Genomic DNA, 22,100 nt, shown 5'->3' with positions numbered 1-22,100 from the left:
CTCAGGGTAACAGATAAGCTAATTTTGGAAAGGGGAGCTATAAGGTCAAGAATAGATCACGACTAAGGTTTAGAGGTTAGCACAAATTAAGATCAGTCAGAAAAGACAAAGCCGCTCTGGGAACATAATGGACAAAGATCACTATTCAGCCAAGCTCAAGCTCAACAAGAACTGCAAGCTGCACTGGCAGAGAGGTAACTAAGAGACACATAACTGTCAGGTCAGACGGCTAACGTACTGTTTCGCCCGCTTTTCACAGTGTCGCGACAAGTGACTGCAAATGATAAATACTATAGATTCAGCTGAAATAAAGGACCAGGGAGACTATTTCAGGTTACTGTTTGTTGTTTTTTTTTTTTTTTAAATACACACACTTAACAATGGGTCTGGAAGAGGAAGCATGATAAATGACAGGACTGATGAATGATGCTAACTTTAGCCTATGGGAGAGGGGCGGGGCAGGAAGACAGTCCAAAGCACTCCAGGTATCCACACAGACAGGTAACTAAGCAGACCCACCCAGGGAAACACATCTGCTGACGCAGAGGACGGAAGGCCCTGAGTCTGGTCCTCCACCCGGGGGTTTGGATGCCTGAGCCCGGGTCCAGGGTCCACAGAGATGAGCTCAGCATGGGCAGCGTCGCTGGGCAGGGGAAGATGTACCGTGGGGCCGGCTATCAGACCGCGTGACCAGCAGTGGACACAACTTGCTCTCGTGGCAGCCGGCAGTTTTCTGCATCATCTTCGGGGTAGGACTTCAAGAGATTTTTAATTCTGCGAGGTCTGGTGAAGACCTTTTATCCAAGTGACCTAAGTCAGAGGCCCCGCCCAAGAGGCCCTGCTCCGGGGAGGGGCGTTTAGGGTCGTTGCTTGCTTTTTACAAACCAGCGCCTGGAGCTGCAGTTCTCGGGGATACACGTGGGGCAGACGCCGTTCCCTCCCTCCCAGATGTGGACCCTCCCCCCAATGGCTGGGCAGCTGCCCTGCACTTACTCTGGGTGACCTGGCCCCTTCTGATGGATTTCCCAGCTTCAGGAAGAAAGGGCTGAAGCGGGAATAAGTGGCATGAGAAGGCAGGGCCTGCGGTCAGGTTGCTGGGGAACCTGCAGCGGACCCTCAAGGAGGGCGGCTCCCCGGCGACGGAGCTGCCGAGGCGCGTGCCAGCTGCCTGGGACTGAGGGGACCCTCAGTGGCACCACCAGGGAGCGGGGTAGGGATGCTGCCCGGAGCGTGTGGGCATCTCCTGGGGCACTGGACAGCGGGGGGGTCCAGACGCCTGCAGCAGGGCTTCGTGAGCACGTACCCTCGGCAACATGCCGCACCTCCCCTGGCCTCTGACTCCTCGTCCCTGTCCAGTGGATGGTCCAAACGCCTTCCTTTTCAAGTTTGTTGGGAGGATTAATGAGATAATACATTTCAACTGTTTGGCAGAGTGTCTAACATACGAAACCCGTTTTTAGCCATTAGTACCATCATGAACCCCATTAAAAGAAATTCTCAGCAGAGTGGATCCATTTCGAAAGTCTTTGCCTCACATGGTATATGGAGGGGGTGAGGGGCACGCAGGAAAGAGACAAGTGAGTTTCTGTCTTCGAGTGGAGTTATTTTAGACCCGTACTGTCCTCTCCCAAGCTGTAATCAATGGGCCTGCACAACGGTGGGGAGTCAGGATGCACCAACTGCCGTAACAAGACCCTGACCCTCCAGCCAGGCTCTAAGGGAGGGCCCATAACAATGATGTCCAGCCAACCAATATCTAGTCTATTCAAACAAAGCAGGAAGAGCAAGCTGGGGCCCATTTTCTCTCTCATGAATCCACTAGGTAAGGCAGATTATTCCAGAGTTTTCCCGTGTTCTCATAATAAGGACATATCCTTATGGATATATATGGGTGTTTCCTCACCTGCTAACTAACCCAGTTCTCTAGCTGAAGAAGGAACTCATCACCAACAAGTCTCCTCTCGGTGCTAATGTGGCTGCCAAGACATATGGAGCTCTTGGCTGTGTTGCTGATGTCTTCCCCCTCATTCTAGAAGCACCTCCTCACCACTGTTCTCCCTGAAGTCTCATGTTCAAAGGGTCCAACCTGATTCTTCTTGGGAAAACATGGTGACGGCAGAGCAACATGGGAGCACGTGCAGGGAGAGGACCAGTGTCCGGGCTTCTGGAAGCTTACACTGCTGATGAACAAGAACAAAGTGCCTCAGAAGAAGGGTTTACAACAAGACAACGGGGAGATCGGAGGTCTGAATCTCCACGTGCGCTGATGAGCACTCCAGCTCACACAATCCATACTTTGCTCCGTGAAGAGGTCAAACTAACAAGGCCTAACACTTAGGAGATGAAGCAGCAGCTACAAGACAAATGATGTTTGTGGAAGTATAATTCTGTACAGAGAAAGAGATACATGGAAACAGATGTTAAACTCGAGGCATTCCTTTTTTGGAAAACCATTTTAAGCAGGATATGATTGGAGAGAAGCTTAAAAAGCCTCTGAAAAGGGACTGTTTACCATACCCAGTAGCACCACCTAGAACGATGTCCACTGATCGGATGTAAGGCTCCCCAGATGAGGCCCCTCACCCCACATCAGAGATCCTCTCAGACTGCTGAGTCTCTAATTAGCTATGACTGTGCTGACGACAGGACATAATTACAAGCTATTCTCAGGATTTCTGGGGCTGAGCAGAAAAGAGCTTATTGTGGTACAACTTTCAGATTCAGACCTCTGCTACGTTACGTTATTTTACAGCTTCCTCTGATTATAACATTTCAAAGGAAACACAGCAAGGAAACAGGGAATGCCTGATAACAGTGTTTCACAAGTTTAATGGTAGCTGAGTATTATTCAGTGATGGCTACTTGCATTGAAGCATGCAGTTTCCTCCACATATAGATAACAGCTAGCTTTTCTCCTTTGCGCATTTCCTCTGTTGCCCCTTAATCTTTGTGTGTGTGTGTGTGTGTGTGTGTTTTGGCAAGCACACCCTGCAACAAGGCAGTATGTGCAGAAATAGTTAAACTTGGTACAAACTGATGAACTGAAAGTCTACTCATTATGAGCTTTGAGCACAGATGTAAATACCAGCTTTCAGAAGCATCCTTTTCATGTTGCCATGGGGAGGACAGGGAGGCCACAGAGAAGATGCACACAGTTAGTATCTGTTGTTGGTTATACGGCCAAGATTAGGACACAACAAAAACTTAGCATTAAATCATCTGACATCTAGAACGCTGTCTACAGTTTTACAGACATCCTCGGTTTTCCTGCTATGGGAATACTGTAGTGACGTTTGACATGACCTGTGAGTTTTCTTCTGTACCACGTGGGTGACTCTCACACAGCCAGTTTCATCACCCCAGTCCGATCCCTGAGACCATCTAGGAGTGGTTTAGCATCCAGGTGAACTCTCTGCGGAGTGAATGACTCAAGGGGGACGTGCCAGAGCTTTAGGGTTCCTAAATCAACAGTCTGGGAAGAGAAAAGAAAATATGCGTGGGTGCACGGTCAGCCCCGCGCCCACCCAGGCCTGGAAAGCGCCCTCATCCGAAGCCCTCTGCCCAGAGCAGGTGAGGCTCGGACACCCACCACCGTCCGCCCGCCCTCCCCCGGCCAGACCCTCGCTGCGCGGCAGAACAGGGCCGGCACGCTCACCAAGCCCAAAACATCTCTGGCTGCCCCAAACTACACATACTTTCTCTCGGAAATTTAAACTAAGACCCAAGGGCGCAAGTCGGCAGGGGCTCTGGAGCCAGACCTCTGCCTCCATGTGGGACTGAAGTCCCGGGGAGCCCAAGTTAGAGGGAAGTGGGAACTGCTGGTGACGTCAGCGGAGGAGCTGCAGTGCAGGGAGACGCAGTGACAGGCGACACCTTGGGCGGAGAGGGTCCCGCAGGGACGAGCCACAGCCTGGAGAGACCTGGGCTAATGGCCCGTCCTGGGCCCAGCTTGTTCATCCCACACGGGGTGAGGCCGCCAGTCTTCGTGTCCTGCGGGCCAAGACCCCGTGGTATCCTCACACCTCTCCCTTCACGCAGGTGCCTCTGGGTCCCTGCACCCGGAGAATCCACAAGGACAGAAGCTTTCCCGCCAGGGACCAGGTGGGAGTCCTTCTGAGCCTGTGACTGTCACTTTCCCCCCCGCCCCGCCCCTCCCCGCTCGTCCCTCAAGGTTGGTATAAACGAAGCCACCAAGACCACGACCTCAGAGCTGGGGTCGACAGCGCAGGTGACGGGGGCTGCACAGCCAGGGTTTGCGCTTTACACGCTTGTCGAGTCGCCAGCCCTGAGAAGGTCGGTCTCAGCAACACGTGGGACGCAGCTTTGGAAAGCAGTGACTCTAACTGTCATTCTGGATAAACTGTGCCAAAGGAGAACAGTCTCCCCACTTGAGCCAAAGGGCTTCTCAGCAAGTTCAGCCGGTCCTGCACCCCTCCTGCCACCCCGGGAGCTCGGTATCACTCGGTCTAACAACAGCGACAGCTCAGAGCACAGCCTCTCCGCCCACTTAGGAAGCGTGGATCCTGCATTTGGGAACCTAGTCAAGGCTCCAAATCTGTTCTGTGTTCCTCCCCGCCTTTTTCTTTTTTAACATTCTGCTGCATATAACCAGCTCATACACGAGAAACTCTAAGGTGATGTGAGTTATCAGTCCTATCGTGCTTCACTCTCACCTGCGAATCCTGATGCTCCAGCCACGCCCAGATGACGGGCGACACTGCTCCCCAATGTGGCCCCGGCCTGTGTGCACAGGGCGGCATCATTACCCGGCTCTGACCAGGGAGCACAGATGCCGTCCCTACGCAGCTCCCCAGACAGAAAGGGGCGCAGCGGCACGTGGGAGCTGATACCCCCGCCCACGGGCAGGGAGGGCAGGGGAGGACGTGAGGATGGCCTAGCACAGGCGACGGGTCAGGCCAGGCACAGTGTGGCCAGGCCCGGTGCTGCTGTGGCCCGAGCCAGGCTTCCCTCCACGCCAGCACCGAGTGCGTGGCCCTTGCAGAGTCACTGATGTTCTCTGAGCTTCAGGCTCTTGGCTATAAAATAACGACATTGCTAACATGCCTACCTCTCCACCATTCCAACAGAATAAAACAAACCAATCTCCTTTCGGCCCCTGTGGCCTTCCAAACTGCGCTGAGTCCCCCGTCCCCAGGAGGTCCAGGGGTGCTGAGGACCGGCCTGTGGTGTGGGCACTCTCTAAGGGCAGACCTCACCCCACCGAGGAACTGCAGGATGAGGGGCCCCTGTGATGCTCCCCAGTCATCCTGATGGCTTGGACAGCGCATCCTAGGCCCCAGCGGCCCCCCAGACCCGGAGACCAGCCTGGCAGGGTCATGGTGGGGACCAGGCCAGGTGCAGGACCACGGCTGCATCGCCACGTGACTAAAGGCTGGGATCTGGCTGAGCACCACTGATGCATCCAGACTCAGAATTCCCAGGAGCCAAAGAATTTGGCAGTTTCCTTCTTCTTTACATTTTTAAGCTTTAACTATTAGCACCTATTTATTTTCTCTCAAGGCACGCTTCTCCCGAAAGGGAAACGTAATCCCCTCCAGCCTACCTTTCCGCCTGCCTCCTCTTTCCAGTTCTCTACTGGCCACTAAAGAAAGAAAACGTCTTTTCACTTCAAGCCAGGAAGCTGGGCAGTGGGTCTCTGAGGCGCGGGGCACTGGCATGGATCTTTGCAAACATGAGTGCGTTTTCTCTTTCTACCCTGCAAGGCAACCTTCAATCCAAAAGCGCCTCGACACTTTCCAAGTCCACTGGGCAGCCTCAGGACTGGGGGGGAACGGCCAGATCTCTCAGAACTCTGTCGACAGGCAAAGACGTCCCGGCGCTGCTCTCAACCCAGCTGAGCCCTTCACTTAAGACAGAAAGAAAGGCGCCTACAGGTCTGAGGGAGGCTGGGATGGAGGGCCTTGAGATTCCCAGGCCCCTGTGATCACACAGGGCTAGGGAATCCTGAGCAAGCTGTGAACAGGGCTGGGAGCCTCACTGCCCACGTGGAATCCTCAAGGGGATTCTACTGCTTCCCAAGCGGGACCCAACTCTGACCTCTGATTCAGCCCTTTGGACTGGGATGGACCCCGCTCGTGGCACGTGTGCAGGGATTCCAAGGCCATTGTCTTCACCTCGTTAGAAACTAAACCTTCTGCTTCTCAACAACTGTTACGAGGCTGGATGGATGAACTGAACCCCTGGGCTTATACTGAACACACTGTGTGCCCAGCACATAGCAAGCTCTGCAGGAAATGCAGAAGGGGGCGCAGGGCACAGCCTCGGTGCCCTGAAATCCAGGGCAGAAGGTGCAGGTGTACACAGCACAGAACCGGAAGCACAGCGGGGGTGGGGGGAACCCAGCACGCGTTTGTGCAGCAGCAGCTAAGGTTGGCCTGGCTCCCGGACAACATATCCACAATCACCCTCCTCCAAAACCCACGGTGGGCATGCTTTTCAGGGAACATGGCTGCAAAGGCAGTAGCGGACGTAAGGGCAGGTTTTGAAGGGCAAGGTTAAATAAAAGCAGCTTCCAGCCCTTCTCCGTCCTGGGTTCCCTCCCGAACCCGCCCCATCGGTGACAACGCGCGCCCTCCACAGACAGGCAGCTCTGACTTGGCAACGCAAACCTGCTTCTACTCCACTGGGTGTGAAGAGGGCCCTCGCCCTTGCTTGTACTCAGTGACCCAGGTGTTGGACGTTCCGACCTGTAAGAGCAAAATCCCTACCCTGACGGCTGTCGACCAACAAGGAAGATCCTCCCTGTGACCGTGGAAGCTAGTTCATTCCCTCTGGACTTGACTCACTGCTCTTCGTGTCCGCATGTCTGTTTGCTTCCCTTAAGCAGAGGCCTCGTCTCCCACCTGTTTGGGTGGCCCGTTTTGCGCGGCTGTACCCAGCCTCGCGCTCTTTGTAGGCACGGCCCCTCCCCTGGCCTGAGCCTGGTCCCCGGGCAGCATTAAAGGCAAACACAGCTTTAGGAAGTGATGGCAAAGGGTTCCCCTAGGTTGAAGCGGCCGGGTGAGGGCTGCGGAGGCCTCTCCGGCGCAGGCTCTGGGGCAAAGCCGCCGAAATTCCCTCTAATTTACCTCCCCCCTCCTCCACCAACCCTCCCCGGTCCACCCTCTTTTTGGTTATTAAGAAAACACCCACAGACGCAGCTGTATTCAGACGCGATCTCCACACTAGGGCCCGTGTGTGCGCGTGTGTGTGTGCACGTGTGCACGTGTGTGCGCGTGTGTGAAAAGATGGGTGGAGGCCAGTGGAATTACACGGATACGCGAGAAGAAAGGTTTGCTTCGGCACGGGTGGAGGAGGCGCATCCGTCTCCCAACTCTGTGATGTACAAGGTACTGAAACGTTGATGAGAAGGCAGAACGTGTTAGGAATGTGTGCCTGACATAAGCTGGCTTCTCCAGCGTTTTTAAGTGATTCCTGGCTGAGGAGATACGAAGAGCTTACACGGGAACAAAGAGGCGGCTGAGGGTTAAGACGCCGCGCGCCGGCGGGCGGAACTCCGTTACTGGCCACTCTGCGCTCAACGCCCGCTGCACCAGCCCTGCGCCCCGCGCACGCCGTCCTGCGCCGCTCTGCCCCCCCCCCTTCCAGGCCCCCCAGCCCCACCGGAGGCGGCCAGGGACGGACTCACACACCCACTGCCAGACCCCCGGGGCACAGGGAACGGGGGCTTCAGCTGCAGCTTACCCAGCCTCGGAAGTCCGCGCAGCGGCAGCAGCGCTCGGGGACTCCCCGAGGCCCCGAGGCCCGCGGCCGCGGCTGTCGGGCTCGCTCAGGCGGCCGGTGCCCAGCGAGGCCTGGCCGCGTGCGGAGGCGGCAAGGCCATCGTCACAGCCGTTCAGCAGGCCGGGGCCCGCCGGCGCCCGGGGCCTCACGGGCTGGCGCCCCGCCCCGTCATCCTTGCGCGGCGCCGGCAGCTCTCTGGACAGCTTGTAGCCGTGGGAGATCAGGAGGTCTTCTACGCTGTACATAGCGCTCGGGCCGCGTCCAAGCCCCGCCGCCGGGGCCGTCGAGGTGGCAGGACCCACACTGCGGGACAAGGAAGGAGAGTATCTGTGAGCCGTCACCGACTCCCGCTGGGGCCCCGCGCCTCGCCCGCCCTCGACCCCGACCAGGCCGGACCCTGGGCGCGGTGCCAGCAGAGGAAGGGAAGGGGGGCTCCTGCAGCTCGTTCAAGCCCGGGCTTGGGCGAGTTGGCCCCTCGTGGACCAGAGAGGCGGCGTCTGTTCTTTGATTCCGCTGAGCCAGGGCGGGGCGCCGAAGCTGGGGACCCCGCCCTCGGATGGCCGCGCCTGGCCTGGCGGGAGAGTCGGACTAGCGATTTAAGCCATGAAATGATTGACAGTGTCCCCAGCGTCCACACCCCAGACATCGGAGGACAACACACACCGGAGAGAGGACAAAACAAAGAGAGACTCGGAAGCTGCAATTACTACTCCATGCTGCTAAAAAGAGACATTCCCAGCTTAATCTTACTGTACTTCCCTGCTTTCATCTCGGAGACACACCTTTTGCTCCAAGAGGGCAGAGCGGGATCTTTAATCCACCCGGGGCCAGGATGCACTTCAGCAGACGCAATCTGGGTGGGTAACTAGCCGCTGAAAATAGATCTTCAGTCCTTAATGAGAAACGCTGACCAAGCCTACACACCCAACGCGCTACACGATCCCAAGTTTCTTCCCACACGAAACCTGTAAGAATCAAATCGCTCCGCAACATATCTTGGGGAGACGGTTTGCACCTCTGAGCCCAGGGTGCCCACGTCCGAATCCTGCCCGAGCACCTTAGTTTAACAGTGGCAACTTCCCCAAACACACTGTCCTAAGACAACGGTACCGGCCAAGAAGAATGAAAATGGACAGAGCCCTACGTGAAAGCACGCGCGTGCACAGACGTGGCACTGCCATGTTGACTTTTACACCAGAGAATCTTCTTTCCTGCGTCTTCCCGTTGCTAATGGGGTGGAAGGCGGTTTGGTGAGACCTGCCTCTGCCTCTCCTTGGGCTGTGATGCTGGCCTGGAAGAGCCCGGCCAGCTCCAGCCCCGCTTGGCTGGTGGACGGAAATAGCTCGAGCACCGTGGCAGCCCCTGCAAACAATGGCCAGGAAATGCCTGCCGCCCGCCTGCAGGTGAAAGGGGGGCGCAGGGGGCGCAGGGGGGCGCACGTGCTTCCTGCTGACGGGACCTCTCCCCGGGGCCCATCACAGGATCCCGCTGACTGTGCGTGTCCTCAGCCTCATCACACTCTAGGCCCGGCAGCAGCAAAGTCTCCGCTGTCAGCACGGAGAGGGTGGGGGGACCAGACTGTGGAAGTCTGTGATCCTCCGTCAGGTACCTACACGTCATGGAACATCCACAAGCTCCTGCCGTGGCTGTACTACTAGTGGAACCGTCTCCACAGCAACTCTGCCCCTCCTGACCCTGCTGCTGCGCGTCTTCTAAGGGGCTTGTACAACATGGCCAGAGAAATGCAAGGACCAGAGTGGCGAGCGTTTGTTCCGATTCCACTGAGCCGGGCCCTGGGCTGGGACTGCAGAGGAAAGGGATCCCATCACAAACCCAGGGCCGTGGGAATGTGGAGGCAAGGTCTGTTTTGTTCAGTGCTAGGCCCCTGGCATCTGGCACATAGTATGCTCTCAACAAATCACTGCTGAATGAATGCACAGTGGGAGAAAGGGACATTTGAGCTAGGTTTTGAAGAATGATTAGGAGTTCACTCCATAAACTGCACATGCATGTGTATGAGATGGGGAACTGGCATTTAAAATAGACTTGGGGTACAGTCATACCAGGAGTAAAGAAATGACACAGCAACAGAATCCTGGTAGCCTAGACTAGGGTCCCCAGACTCACTGGCTCAGGGTCACACAGCCAGTCGGCACCACGGCTAAAGTTAGAGTTTAGGTCCGAGGACACTCAGTTTCTCTCTCCGTTACTACGTCAGGCTCTTTAAAAGCAAAGCCAAGTGTGCTGCACCCCAACTGGCCACCCAGTACGCAGAGGAGCAGGCCAGCGTCCACCACAGAATCCACTGTGAGAGTGGTAAGAAGCAATGACCCTCAAGGAAAATGTCCGTGGGTCACTGTCCTCCTGGGATTAGGTGAGCCGGTCCATCCTGGCTCTGTCTGTAAGTATAGTTAGCAAACCCTTAAGTGGCAAGCCAGATCAGGCCAGGCCGTGAATACCTTTCAAAAAAGATACAAACTCAAACAAGCCGTACTTGACCTTAGAGTTTTGAGGTCAAGAGTGTATTGATCTGGGAGGAATCCTAACCTGCTCGGCCTCAGAGGCCAGCAGCCTGGGGGAGCAGGAGAATGAAGCACAGCAGCTTCAGCAGGCAGGCCATGGGGCCCCATGGGAGGGGGTGACCCACAGGCCCTGCTGCCCGGGTGGGATGCCCAGCACCCACCCAATCCCCAGAGGACCCCTCTCTCTCCGGCTGACACTCACCACTTCTCGACCCCAACTCAGAGCCTGGTCTTCTACCTCCTTTCCACCCCAGACCAAACATCACCCCTCCCCTCAGACAGAGTTCTCAATAGCCACACGGCGGTTCCAACCCCTCTCGGATTCAGTGTCCTTCCCGTAGCATCCTTACCTACTGCAGAAGGACTGGCCTGTCCCTAACGCATCAATCCCCCCGGCCACCAGGAGGGGACGCCAAGGTGCTGAGGAGGAGATGTGCCCTTTCAAACTTTCTGCCCAGCCCTGAGACAGCGGCCTTCTAAACGGATGGTACCCGAGGCCACCCTTGCCCACCAGCCCAAAGGGCTGCTATTCAGACAAGCACACAGCAAAGCTGGACATAAATGCAAGTTATTATAACATGAGGGTTTACAACTTGGAGAGATGTGTGTGTACAGTGGACCCTTGGGGCACTGACGCCGGGTCATCAAAAATCTGGGGGTAACTTTACAGTCAGGCCTCGGTACACAGGGTCCCTCTGTATCCTCGGTTCCCTATCCGCGGAGTCAACCGAGCCTGGGCGTGCAGGCTCACACCCTGTAAGGAGGCGCTTACTGAAAAGAATCTGTGTATCTGCGGCCCCGCGAAGGTCAAACCTGTGTTGTTCAAGGGCACCAGCACAGTCCCCGGGCAGGAGCCTTTTCATCCCCATGGTGATGCTGACACCCAGCCCCAGCCATGATCCCAGAGGCAGGTCATGAACCACACCAAACCTCAGTTTTCTGATCTGCAAAATGACAAGGCCACTCTCTTCTTGGCTCACCAGACCGTTCTGAGGGCCAAATAAGTACAGGGAAAAGCGTAACTCGCACACAAGTGTGAGACTGCGTTTATCGTGCAGCGATGGCTCCTTTGTGGCTGAAGGGTTACCTGCCCGATGAAAAGCTTTCACCTTCTTTATTCACTGTGACCACTAGACCGTTCCTGATTCCCTTCGTATCACTTGGGATGTGACTCTTGATTTCCAAAGTCACGCCCGCTTTCTATCACCCAGACAGCTGTCTTCCAGGAAGGGACACTTCCATTGTCATCCGAGTCACTGACAACAGCAAATGTTATTTTATAGAGTCCCAAACGTGGAAACACAATTCCTGAGGGCCTAGGATGCACTGGACACTGAAACTATAATAATGAATGAGACACGTTCTTTGCTCTCGAGAAGGAGCTCACTGGCTTGCTGTAGAGACAGCGGGAAAACAGGTCGTTGAAGCATGGCACACGCATGTACACCGACGGGAGCTTGCCCCTCCCCATAGTGTCATAGCGCTGCGACGGGAACAAGGACAGGAGGAGAGACGGGACCCTCACCCAGGGTCTCAAGGGGTCAGGAAGGCCTCTGGAAGATCGCTTCTAAGCCAAACAAATCCCTCAAGGTAGAGCTGCACTGTGAGATCACCCTGTTAGTATGATTTTCCAGCCAGTCCATGTAAGAAATTTTTTTCTTTGCTACTTTGTCACCTTGTATCAAATAGTCATAGTGGAACATCTAATACAGAGCGGTCCAGTCAGCGCAGGTACCTAGATACACTCTCAGGGAAGGAATCCCAGGACACAAGGACAGAGACAAAGGAGCCCACTTTCAGTATCTTTTTCATTCTATGACTATCTGAATACCATTAATGCAGAGAAGACATTTAAGATAAGGACACACGTGTTAACAGGACAGTCCATCAGGGCCTGGCTGCCTCTGAAAGTGGGGAGTTCGTGGCTGGGAGAGTCCTCAGTGGCGGTCAAGGCAACGGATTTGTAAATTCTGTTGTTTTTACAGCAATCCACTGAAGGTGTGTGTACACACATTAGTCAAAACTTGAAAGGAAAAATATTTACCCTCACATCCTGACGGGTGCTATAATATTTTCTATTCTATTTTCACTTTTAAAAAATGCTGGTCACCACCCACTAAATTCAGTGCCACACTAAGCGGTCACAACCTACTGTTTGGAAAGCACTAATGTATAAATCAATCCTGCGCTGGTCAGGATGCTGGACTAGATGACCCCTGAAATTTTGTCAAGTTCAATGATCCCATCAAGTTATGAGAAATTCCTTAGTCTAACAAGTTCCTTGCTCTGTTCTCAACAACAAATGCACCTCTTCTATCCTATCAAAAATTTCAAGAAAAGTCACAACAACTAAGTGAAGCTACTTTCCTATTCTTAAGAGCATAAGATGAAAAGAAATAAATCTCCTTAAGGGAAAGTACAGTCTCCTGCTTCCTTCCTCTACCTGTGATCTACCTGGGACTTGAGACCTGAGGCCTTGGAACACAGCATCACTGGTTGATAGATAAAACCCAGTGTAGCAGGAGCTAAGAGGGCCACCAAGGAACCCTCAGCATGAATTGGACCTGCAATGCTGCCACTTTTATTCTTTTTGGTTTGAGAGAGCCAGGAAGCAGCATTTTATCTCTTTTGAGTTCACCATGGCTCTTTTCATTCTTTTCCTACTATTCTCTGCCCCATAAATTGCTAGAGTTAAGTCCATCATTTCAAAGACAAAATTGAGAAACCAGTTGAAAAACTCTATCACCCCAATAAAAACCTGATGGCCTGGTAAAAGGACCATGTATCCTGGTGGGTCTCCTTCTCTGGGTGGCATATGTTCAGCTGTTTCTTCTCATCTCACGTGGAAGCTGCCTGCAGACTTCCACCTGATCAGAGCGAAAACGGAGCAGATCAGAGAGCTTTCTTGGCAGAAAGGCCTAGCTTTCCATCCTGGCTTCTGCCTGGTGGATGGCCTTTACCAAGTGACTTACCTTCCAAGCCTCAGTTTTCTAATCTGTAAAATTGATGGATCGGCCACTTATTCCAAAGAAAAGCGTGTGGCTTCTAGTAGCTATTAGGATGTCAGGAGAGCAATTTCTACTGGACTTGGTGGCATTGCTCAATGTCACCAAAGAGAAATCAGGGCCCAACCTGGCCACCCGGCTCAGAGAACTTCTCACCTGTTTATACAACTTGAGTTGAGCGACACAAGCCATTTGATTAAAGCAAACTTTGTGGGACAGTATATACAAAGAAGGAAAACCGGATTTATAACAAGTCTCTCTTTTTTTTTTCTTTTTTTTGCGGTACCCGGGCCTCTCACTGTTGTGGCCTCTCCCGTTGCAGAGCACAGGCTCCGGACGCGCAGGTTCAGCGGCCATGGCTCACGGGCCCAGCCGCTCCACGGCATGTGGGATCTTCCCGGACCGGGGCACAAAGCCGCGTCCCCTGCATCGGCAGGCGGACTCTCAACCACTGCGCCACCAGGGAAGCCCAACAAGTCTCTTTTCACAGAAGAAGACTTTTGTGCTGAGTGTGCAACAACACACCAAAAACTAGTTACACTAAATGCAAACTATTGCTTCCCCCCCCCTCTGTTCTGTTATTAAAATGCATACTTATAAGCATCAAGACTCCTAAAATAATCGAAGAAACAGTGAAGGAAATAAAAAACAAGGAACCCTGAGCGGGGTGAGAAGACTGAGTTCAGCCCACAGTTCTCTTGTTCACCTCGACAGGACTGGTTTAGATTAGATTAAATCTATGAGATGAGGCCCAAAGAGACATGCTTACGGCACACAGGCTCTGATTTAGGTGGTTTAGAGGGGTGGGCTGGGAGGGAGAGGAATAACAATGCTGAACAGCTCGGTTTCCCGGGTCGGGTTTTTGGATTGATTCATGACATCACTAGGTTTATATTCTATTACTTTTCTTCCCCTGGAGGATGCCTGGGCTAGGTGGTAAGATGCTCAAATACCCTCCAGGAGATGCATGACGAATTAATCACGAACATCTTCCAATCTGTGGTGAATTTATCCCCCTGCCACCGCTGCAATTAACTCTCTCTGCACAAAGCAGAAGGAAGAGCCTGTTCTACAAGCTCAGAAGAGCAGCACATGAAAGATACTAACGTCATCCATGCCCGGAGCAGCTGCAACCTGCCAGCTACTCTGCTAGCCACCTGGCACACTTTGTTTTCTGCTCCCAGTAAATGTCCTGCTGTGGATGTGAATGTCTCCATTTTACAGACAAGAAAACTAAGGCTGAGAGTCCAAGGTGACACAGCCTGTAAGCACAGATCCAAGGGTCAAACCAAGGTCTGTCTAGCTTCAAAGCACGTGCTACTATTTTAGGCTCTAAATTTCCTTCCTTAATAAGCAACAGAAGTTTCCTAATTTACCAAATAATGCATAAATATAAACAAGGAAGGAGAGAAGGCATGGTGGCATGAAGATGAAAAACTATATTTAAAAGGAAAAAATTCTTATTTATTATCTTGGACTAGGATGGCTCTTCGAGGCGATACTTCCCTTGTACGCTGAGCACACACACCACACACACACGCATGTACACACACACACACGAGGGCTCATGCCTCGCTGATGGCAACGTCTTGATGGCCATACTAGCCCTGACTTCTAAATACTCAGTAACACGATTCATTCACAAGTACACCGCACGATGCTCTCTGACCTTCAGCAGACCTCTTCAATTATTTTGGGTTCCAGGCTCTTGGTTGGGGACCTGGAGTTCTCATGAAAGCTGCCATGTGAAGCTGAAAAGCAGACAAACTGCACGTATGAGAAATGGGAGGGGAGCTTGTAACTTTCAGAAAAAACTAAATTCTAAGAGAAAAAAATTATCTACATAGAAATAGCCATGCTTGGGACTTCCCTGGTGGCGCAGAGGTTAAGAATCCACCTGCCAATGCAGGGGACACACGTTCGAGCCCTGTTCCAGGAAGATCCCACATGCCGCGGAGCAACTAAGCCCGTGCGCCACAACTGCTGAGCCTGCGCTCTAGAGCCCACGAGCCATAACTACTGAGCCCACAAGCCACAACTACTGGGCCTGAGCTCTAGAGCCTGTGAACCACAACTACTGAGGCCTCGTGCCACAACTGCTGAAGCCTGCGTGCCTAGAGCCCGTGCTCTGCAACAAGAGAAGCCACCACAATGAGAAGCCCGCGCACTGCAATGAGGAGTAGCCCCCGCTCACCACAACTAGAGGAAGCCCACGCGCATCCCAATGCAGCCAACGCAGCCAAATATAAATAAATAAATAAATTTATTTAAAAAAAGAAAAGAAACAGCCACCCTTATCTGCAACGGTAATAGGATCCGGACTTAAATGAGCAGACAGTGCGAAACCACAGAAGGGTCTGGTCAGATAAAGGAAAGGTGCTTTACACTGACCGTGGCAGGAAAGTGAAGGACTAACATGGTCAGAACAGGACAGACGTGAGGACAAGCAGTCTCAAGCCCCGCCTTTTGTACTGTGCAGGGGTGGTAGCAGAGGGGATAAGGAAAAAGGGGAATTAATGAGAGTGACTTTGACGGGAAGGAGTACCACGGATTTTGGTCTTGGTGACTAAGGTGATGGTCCTTCCATCAGGAGAAACACAGAAATCGGAAACAACTCTCGGCTGGAGAAGATGACAGATCATTCGATTTTAATGTAACCAACTTATTCCTGCAAAACTTCTTTGTGCCCCAATCATTCTCGAATGGCTTTTCATCAGAGTTCTTGTCCTTTCCAAAGAACCCGAGTGAGACCACTTAAAGCCACCTTACTCTGCGGTGGGCTTCTAAGTTCTGTAAATATCAGCTGTATCCTTTATATTCAGGCTGAAGGGATGGTGAGGTTAGGAAAGCACTGCTAACAGCCCATCAGCATTCGAGCATGAACTTGAGTTGTCCACCCCCTCGCTGTAGGGACGGATTTCCATTCCTCCACGTTGCTCAGTACACATCTGCTGTGTGGAACCAAGCCTGAGACGATGCATAGGAGAAAAGGAGAGAACCTATGGGTTTCAGTCTTCTCCCTAAGAAGTAAATTAAGAAGACTGAACTAGAGGTTCTTCGGGGTCCTTCTAGCTCTAGAAATCGCCCCTCTCTCTAGCCTCTTCTCCCCTGTGATGGGCAGCGTGCATGTCTAAGTCAGCCGGCCCCGGAGAAGAGAATACAGCTTGTGGCTCTGACACAGAACAAAGCTAACTGGGTCACGGGAAGATAGACCCTCTGACCTTGGCCTCGTAAGTAGCACCCATACAGAGGCCAGCCCGGAGAGCAGAGCTAAGCGGCCACACGCTGAGAGGAGGAGGAGGAGGCAGATAAGGCCAGGGAGTCTACCATCCAGCACCCTCCCTCCCAGAAGAGCCCGAGCACAGCGATGCCCACTGACTGCAACTTGCTTTGCACTGGGTGTGCAGGCCCTGCGCTCTGAGAACACAAAGACACACAAGCCCCGCCGACACCCCCGCCTGAGGATCTCCTAGGCTGGGAGGCGTGACTTCAGTCATGGGCATTCTCATCACTAGAGGTCGAGCCTTGCAAACGCATTTTACCTAAACAGACTCCACTGCCTCTTCTCTTCCCATTTATAAAAATGTTCCATCTTTTCATATTGACGGTTAGCAGGCTCCGCTAGACAGTGAAATGAAACAAAATATTAATAAACTCATGAAATCAACCAGCACTTTTCTGCCTTTTTAACAATTGCCTAGCAATGAAAACTAAGAAAGAGACAAATACCCAATTAAAAATATGAAACAAATGTTCGCCCTCACCTGTGATCAAGGATACGCAAATTAAACCCAAATGCCACTATTCACTTCTCAAATTATTGAAGCTTCTAGAAAGCAATAGCTATTGTTGGTGAGGGCATGGTGAGTGAGCTGTAAGGGTTCTCCTATTTGTGTATGAATGTGTGCAGAGGTCTGTAGGTAAATGCTATTTCCCTTCTTAAAAGTGATTAATGTTATAAGATCTTTAAAAATCTGAAACCCTATAGACTAATAACCTCACTTCTAGGGGTCCATCCTAATGAAATCATCCAAGATACACACAAAGTTTTATATAAGGATACTCATCCAAGTTTTAATTATGATAACAGAAAAAAAGCTAAACTAAATGTTCATTTAAGGGATGGTTAAAATTCTGGTGCATCCACGTGGTAGACTATAATATGCACACAGGTGTATAAAATGATGTTTTCAGATATATAATGGCACAGGAGAAAATGCTCCTGGTACCATGTTAAATAGACAGTTTACAAAAGCCTAGATTCAGTGCATATAATACAATTTCATTTATATACATACACACACAGTGTGGGGAAGAGGAAACATACCAAAATATCAACAGTGGTACTGGATTCTGAGTTTTTTTAAAAAAGTCCTCATTTATACTTTACTGTATTTTATGATGTTCTGTCATGAAATGTATTAGATTGAACCATGTGAAGTTTTGTGGGTAAAAAATGGTCAAATATTGGCACTTTCTTATACTTTAACTTATTATTATTTCATCATCAGGGAAAAAACACCCTTAAAAACAAAAAGCTACATAGGTAGGATTAGGAAAATGTACCACTGAAAACGTACTGCATATTTGGAAGACTCAATGAGCATAAAAGTGACACAGAAGAAAAGAAAAAAATGAATAGTAAATTACGTAAGGTTCAAAGGGTCTAGTATATGGTATTTGCATCTTATCTGCTACAGATATACTTAGCCTGATTATAGTAGGCTCAAAATCACGTTCTGCTGACAGAATTGTATGTAAGATTACAAGTAGCATTCTAAAGGTCTCGATGAGACATTGTTACTCTTCTAGAAAACCTTCTCAGTTGCATTTGCTGACATTCCATCCTTAAGATGCAATTAGTCCCTCAAATTGTTGGCAGTTGACTGTAAATATTTCTTCAACTGACAATTTTTTGGTCAAATGTTATGATTAATATATAACAAAGTACTTTCTTTAAACAAGAGGTGAATAGCCAAGACACAAAACAAACCAGATTGAGGCATGTTGCTAACTGATGCATGGATTTTTATTGCTCTCTACAGCTTTTTTTTTTTTCTTGGTGTTTTTTTTTTTGATGGTAGAGCCATGTATTTTATTATGAGCAAGAGGATTGCCATTTCCCTTTCCAGTCTTAATAATTAAATAAAGAGCTCAACAGTTTAAGTTCTGGGACAGTAAGTTCTCACACACTGTCGTCACCACACCACAGAGGGATGACCAGCTCTGCCAGGACCCTCAAGTGGTGAAAACCTCCTTAGACATAAAAAGCGCATTGAATCTGGGAAGTCACAGTTTTTAGTAGGGCAACCATCACGGAGTTAAGTTTCTTCAAGGTGACAAACAACAACAACAACAACAACAACGAGATGGAAAACTTGGGTCTGAGATCAGAAGGTTCCTGGAACACTAATCTTGCTGGGTTGGGTTGGTATTAAGGCACTGATTCAAAAAGAGAAGAAAATAAAGTACCAAATATTACAGACTTTATTTTTTTCATAAATATTATCTCTTCTAACTTCTGTGTCTCTTCACCCACAACTTGTATGAACACACATACATACACATTCACACACACACACACACACACACACGTCTTCTCTTTCACCTCTAAATTCTGTCACACAATTATTGCTTTGGAGACCTCACCCATTTGTAAGAGACCCTAAGTACCTCATTAATATTTCCAAAAGATTAGCAGTCATTAAGAAAAGGACTGAAATTGGATAAGATTTTCTAAATCTTCTGGAATTGTTGGCTATTTGCAAAAACAACTGTTAAAACTTATAATACGTTAGAATTAAATTCCACTATCATCACAGACATCAAACTCCACATACAAAGATTCCTAAAGTAGTCTATTAAACGTATAACACACTCGTTTTGTTTTGAATAAAAGAGCCAACATTTTAACATTTAAAAATGTTAAAGTTTAAATTATTTCATATAATTCTTACATTATTTATTTTCTAATTACTAAAGTCATATAATGCTATTCTAGAAATAAACGCTGAAAAATTCAGCATTTAAGTAAGAAGTAAAAGTTCCCCCAAACCCCACTGTGTCAAGAGATAAAACCATCTGGTTTCTGTTTCTCCAATTAGTCTTCCTATACACAGTTGCTTTCTCTCTCTCCCTTTTCTTTCCCTCCTTGACATATGTATCTTGGTGTGTCTTTATAATAGTATCTAAATTCTTAGACTTACATGCAGAAGAAACAAGCTGAATGAGAAAGCTCTAGAGAGATAACCAAAAAGCAGCAAACTACAAGGATATTTAGTGGTCTGAGAATAAGGCTCTGTCAGTTGGGCCAGGCTGTTCCCAGCTATCAATATATTACCTTTAGAAAGTTTCTGGAAAATATATTTAGTTAAAGAAAGTTAAGGTAATAAGCCAAACTAAACAAAATATCACAAATTCAAAACAAGATAATTGAGGTTTTAGCATCCGGACGGTTCCGGTATTTTTCAATAACATGTAAGGTTTAAAGACTATATCAAAGTAGTGGAGACTGTTCTAGCCCCTCTGGGCTGCTGGCTTTAGCAAGTGAGTGCCCCTTTAGTGAGGGCTGCATTCCTTAAGTCAGCCCGCCCTCGAAACAAAGCACAATAGCAAGGTTTCAAGGACTGAGATAACACTTCCCATCCAAAAGGTGAACAACAACATCTGCTGAAAAACCAAATAAACTGCAGTAATGGGTTCAGCCACCGGCCTAGAGGATTTCAGAGACGTAGCCCTTGCTTCTCAAAATAAAACCCACAACAGAACAATTGTTTCAATCCAACGCTCTGCGTTCTAAACTCTCTTTAGATTCATTAACGAGAAGACCCGCCAAGCTCATTAACAGAGAAACGCTGGACTCTGAACAGCCCGGCCGGTGTTTGCTGTCCTCCCAAACTCGAGGGCTCTCCAGCAAGGGGCTGCAGACTGCCGGGCTTTCTTTACTCATACCATTTCTAAGATTTAGTTTTAAACTGCATTTTAAAGATTAGAGTCCAAGGATCTTTTCAAAGGTTTTTTTTTTTTTTAACTGAAAAATTGGTCCTTATTTATTCTCCTTGTGTACCTCCAGTCGTCAGTTACCTTTTATAGCTAAAATTTTACGGCCCAATGTCTCTGGAATCTGTGACTTACTCAGATGCGTTACTGGATAACTCTGATTAGCCTGTCAAACCCTCCAGAGCGTGTGGACACTCGGGCATTTTAAGTTATGTTCCAAGGAGGTGGAAAGACAAAAATTCTTTTTTTTTTCCTTTCTGGCACGGGATTCCTCCACCCACCCAATCCCCCTAAATCTCTTGGGCCTGCCAAAGGCCTGACCTTCCCATCTCTGCAACAGCGGGTGAAGTCTGGAGGGAGGGAGGCCCAGCAGATGAAGGCCTCTGTTCAACAAATATTTGCTCACCCCTCTAGCGGGAGGGAAACCGTTTGCTGCACGCTGCCTGCCCTGAGTAACACTTGGAGCCCTTCAGGAAGCTTGTTCAGCTGGTGGCCAAGAATTAGACACGTACTATCAAGGTAAATATAAAGTCCAAACCTACAGAGCATTACGGAAAACCGAACGAATGTACCAAACTCCCCACTTCACACGAAAACCAACACGAGTTCCTCGAATAGAATCTGCGTGGAACTTCCAAACAAACTTACACTCGCCTGCCCTGCTGGACGGTCTTAATCCATTCATCTTAAATTCTGAAACTACCTGACATACGGCAACGTTTCCCTGAAGTTTTGCCCACTCAGACGACTGCGTCTGAGATTTTCGCCCAAGCGTTTCTGGCCGCCTGAATCCCTGTCCCACTCCCCCTCCCAAGAATCCCCTCCCATCGTCCAACCCGCATCTCAGATCCCCGGGATACACACTAGCGAAACTGAAAAGACGAAAGGAAGACCTCCGAGTTGTGTGGTCCGCAGGGCTCCGCTCTCTCCCCAGCAGGCCAGGCGTCTAGAGCCGGGGCGGGAGACGCAGCACGGGGTGGCCAGGGGCGGCAGGGGACGGGCGGGGGTAGGAACCCGCCTAAGCTAGATCCCCGAAGCCTTCTGCCCCCGGAGAGCGCGTACGAGCGAGGGCTGGGGCGCGGCCAGGTTGCGCGGGCGTCAAGTTCCCGTTTCCATTTTTTCCTTCGGTAGTGAAATCACAGCTGCTATTCCAAACCCCTAGGAGAATCCCAGGCGCTCGGCTGCTCTGGCCCGTTTCGGGGGCGAGAGCGGCGCCCTGAGCCGTAGGTCGGGCGTGCAGGAAACCCCTGGCCCTCGGGGGCGAGCCGCTGGCGACCGCGGGTGCGGGGCGCGGAGGGTGCGCGCGGAGACCCGGGCCCGGCGGGCGGGCGCGCTGCAGACCGCACAGGGAGCTGGTCGGCCAGACGCACGGCGCTCTCGGGCGGGGCCCTGCCCTTCTCCCCCGCCCGGTTTCCCTTTCCCTCCTCCGCTTCACCGCCGGCAGCCGGGGGCCGAGCCGCCGCGGGCACTGGCGGCGATCTGCTCCCTAACACCGGCGGCCCTGATCCCCCGGCGGCGGGCGCGCGCGGCCGGGCGGAGAAGGCGCGGCGCCGGGGGGCCGTGGGAACCGGGACCTCGGGGACCCCGCGCAGCGGCTGTCAGCTCAGAGGGTGGACACGCCCGCGAAGGCGCCGGACCCGGCAGCGACCCCCGCCCTCCGGGCCCCCCCCGCGCCGAGGGGCGACACGCGCGCCGACGCCAGCCGCGGCCCTCGGTGCCGGCCGGGCAGCGCGCGCCCGGGGCTGGGCACCTGAGGGCGGGGACTCGCGCTCCCAGCAGAGCGGCGCCCCCCACCCGAGGCCGCGCGGCGGGCTGGGGAGGGCGCCGACCC

The 22,100-nt window shown here is 51.4% G+C and overlaps 1 protein-coding gene across 14 annotated transcripts in view; it reads right to left on the bottom strand.

Annotated features, from left to right (window-relative positions):
• Window positions 1-22,100, bottom strand: part of JCAD (junctional cadherin 5 associated) — an 82,929-nt gene that overhangs the window by 14,592 nt on the left and 46,237 nt on the right. For 3 of the 14 annotated variants that reach the window (XM_081226962.1, XM_081226963.1, XM_081226955.1), the window contains exon 2: window positions 7,705-8,046. The exons of 2 other annotated variants lie outside the window; for them this stretch is intronic. In XM_081226962.1, coding sequence (XP_081083088.1) covers window positions 7,705-8,046 — 342 coding nt within the window. 9 more of the 14 variants (XM_081226965.1, XM_081226966.1, XM_081226964.1 and 6 more) reach the window with 9 other exon arrangements.

The sequence above is a fragment of the Mesoplodon bidens genome (assembly GCF_964165515.1).
Source record: "Mesoplodon bidens genome assembly, chromosome: 3".
Taxonomy (NCBI): Eukaryota; Metazoa; Chordata; class Mammalia; order Artiodactyla; family Ziphiidae; genus Mesoplodon; species Mesoplodon bidens.
This window is presented reverse-complemented; position numbering and strand designations above follow the sequence as displayed.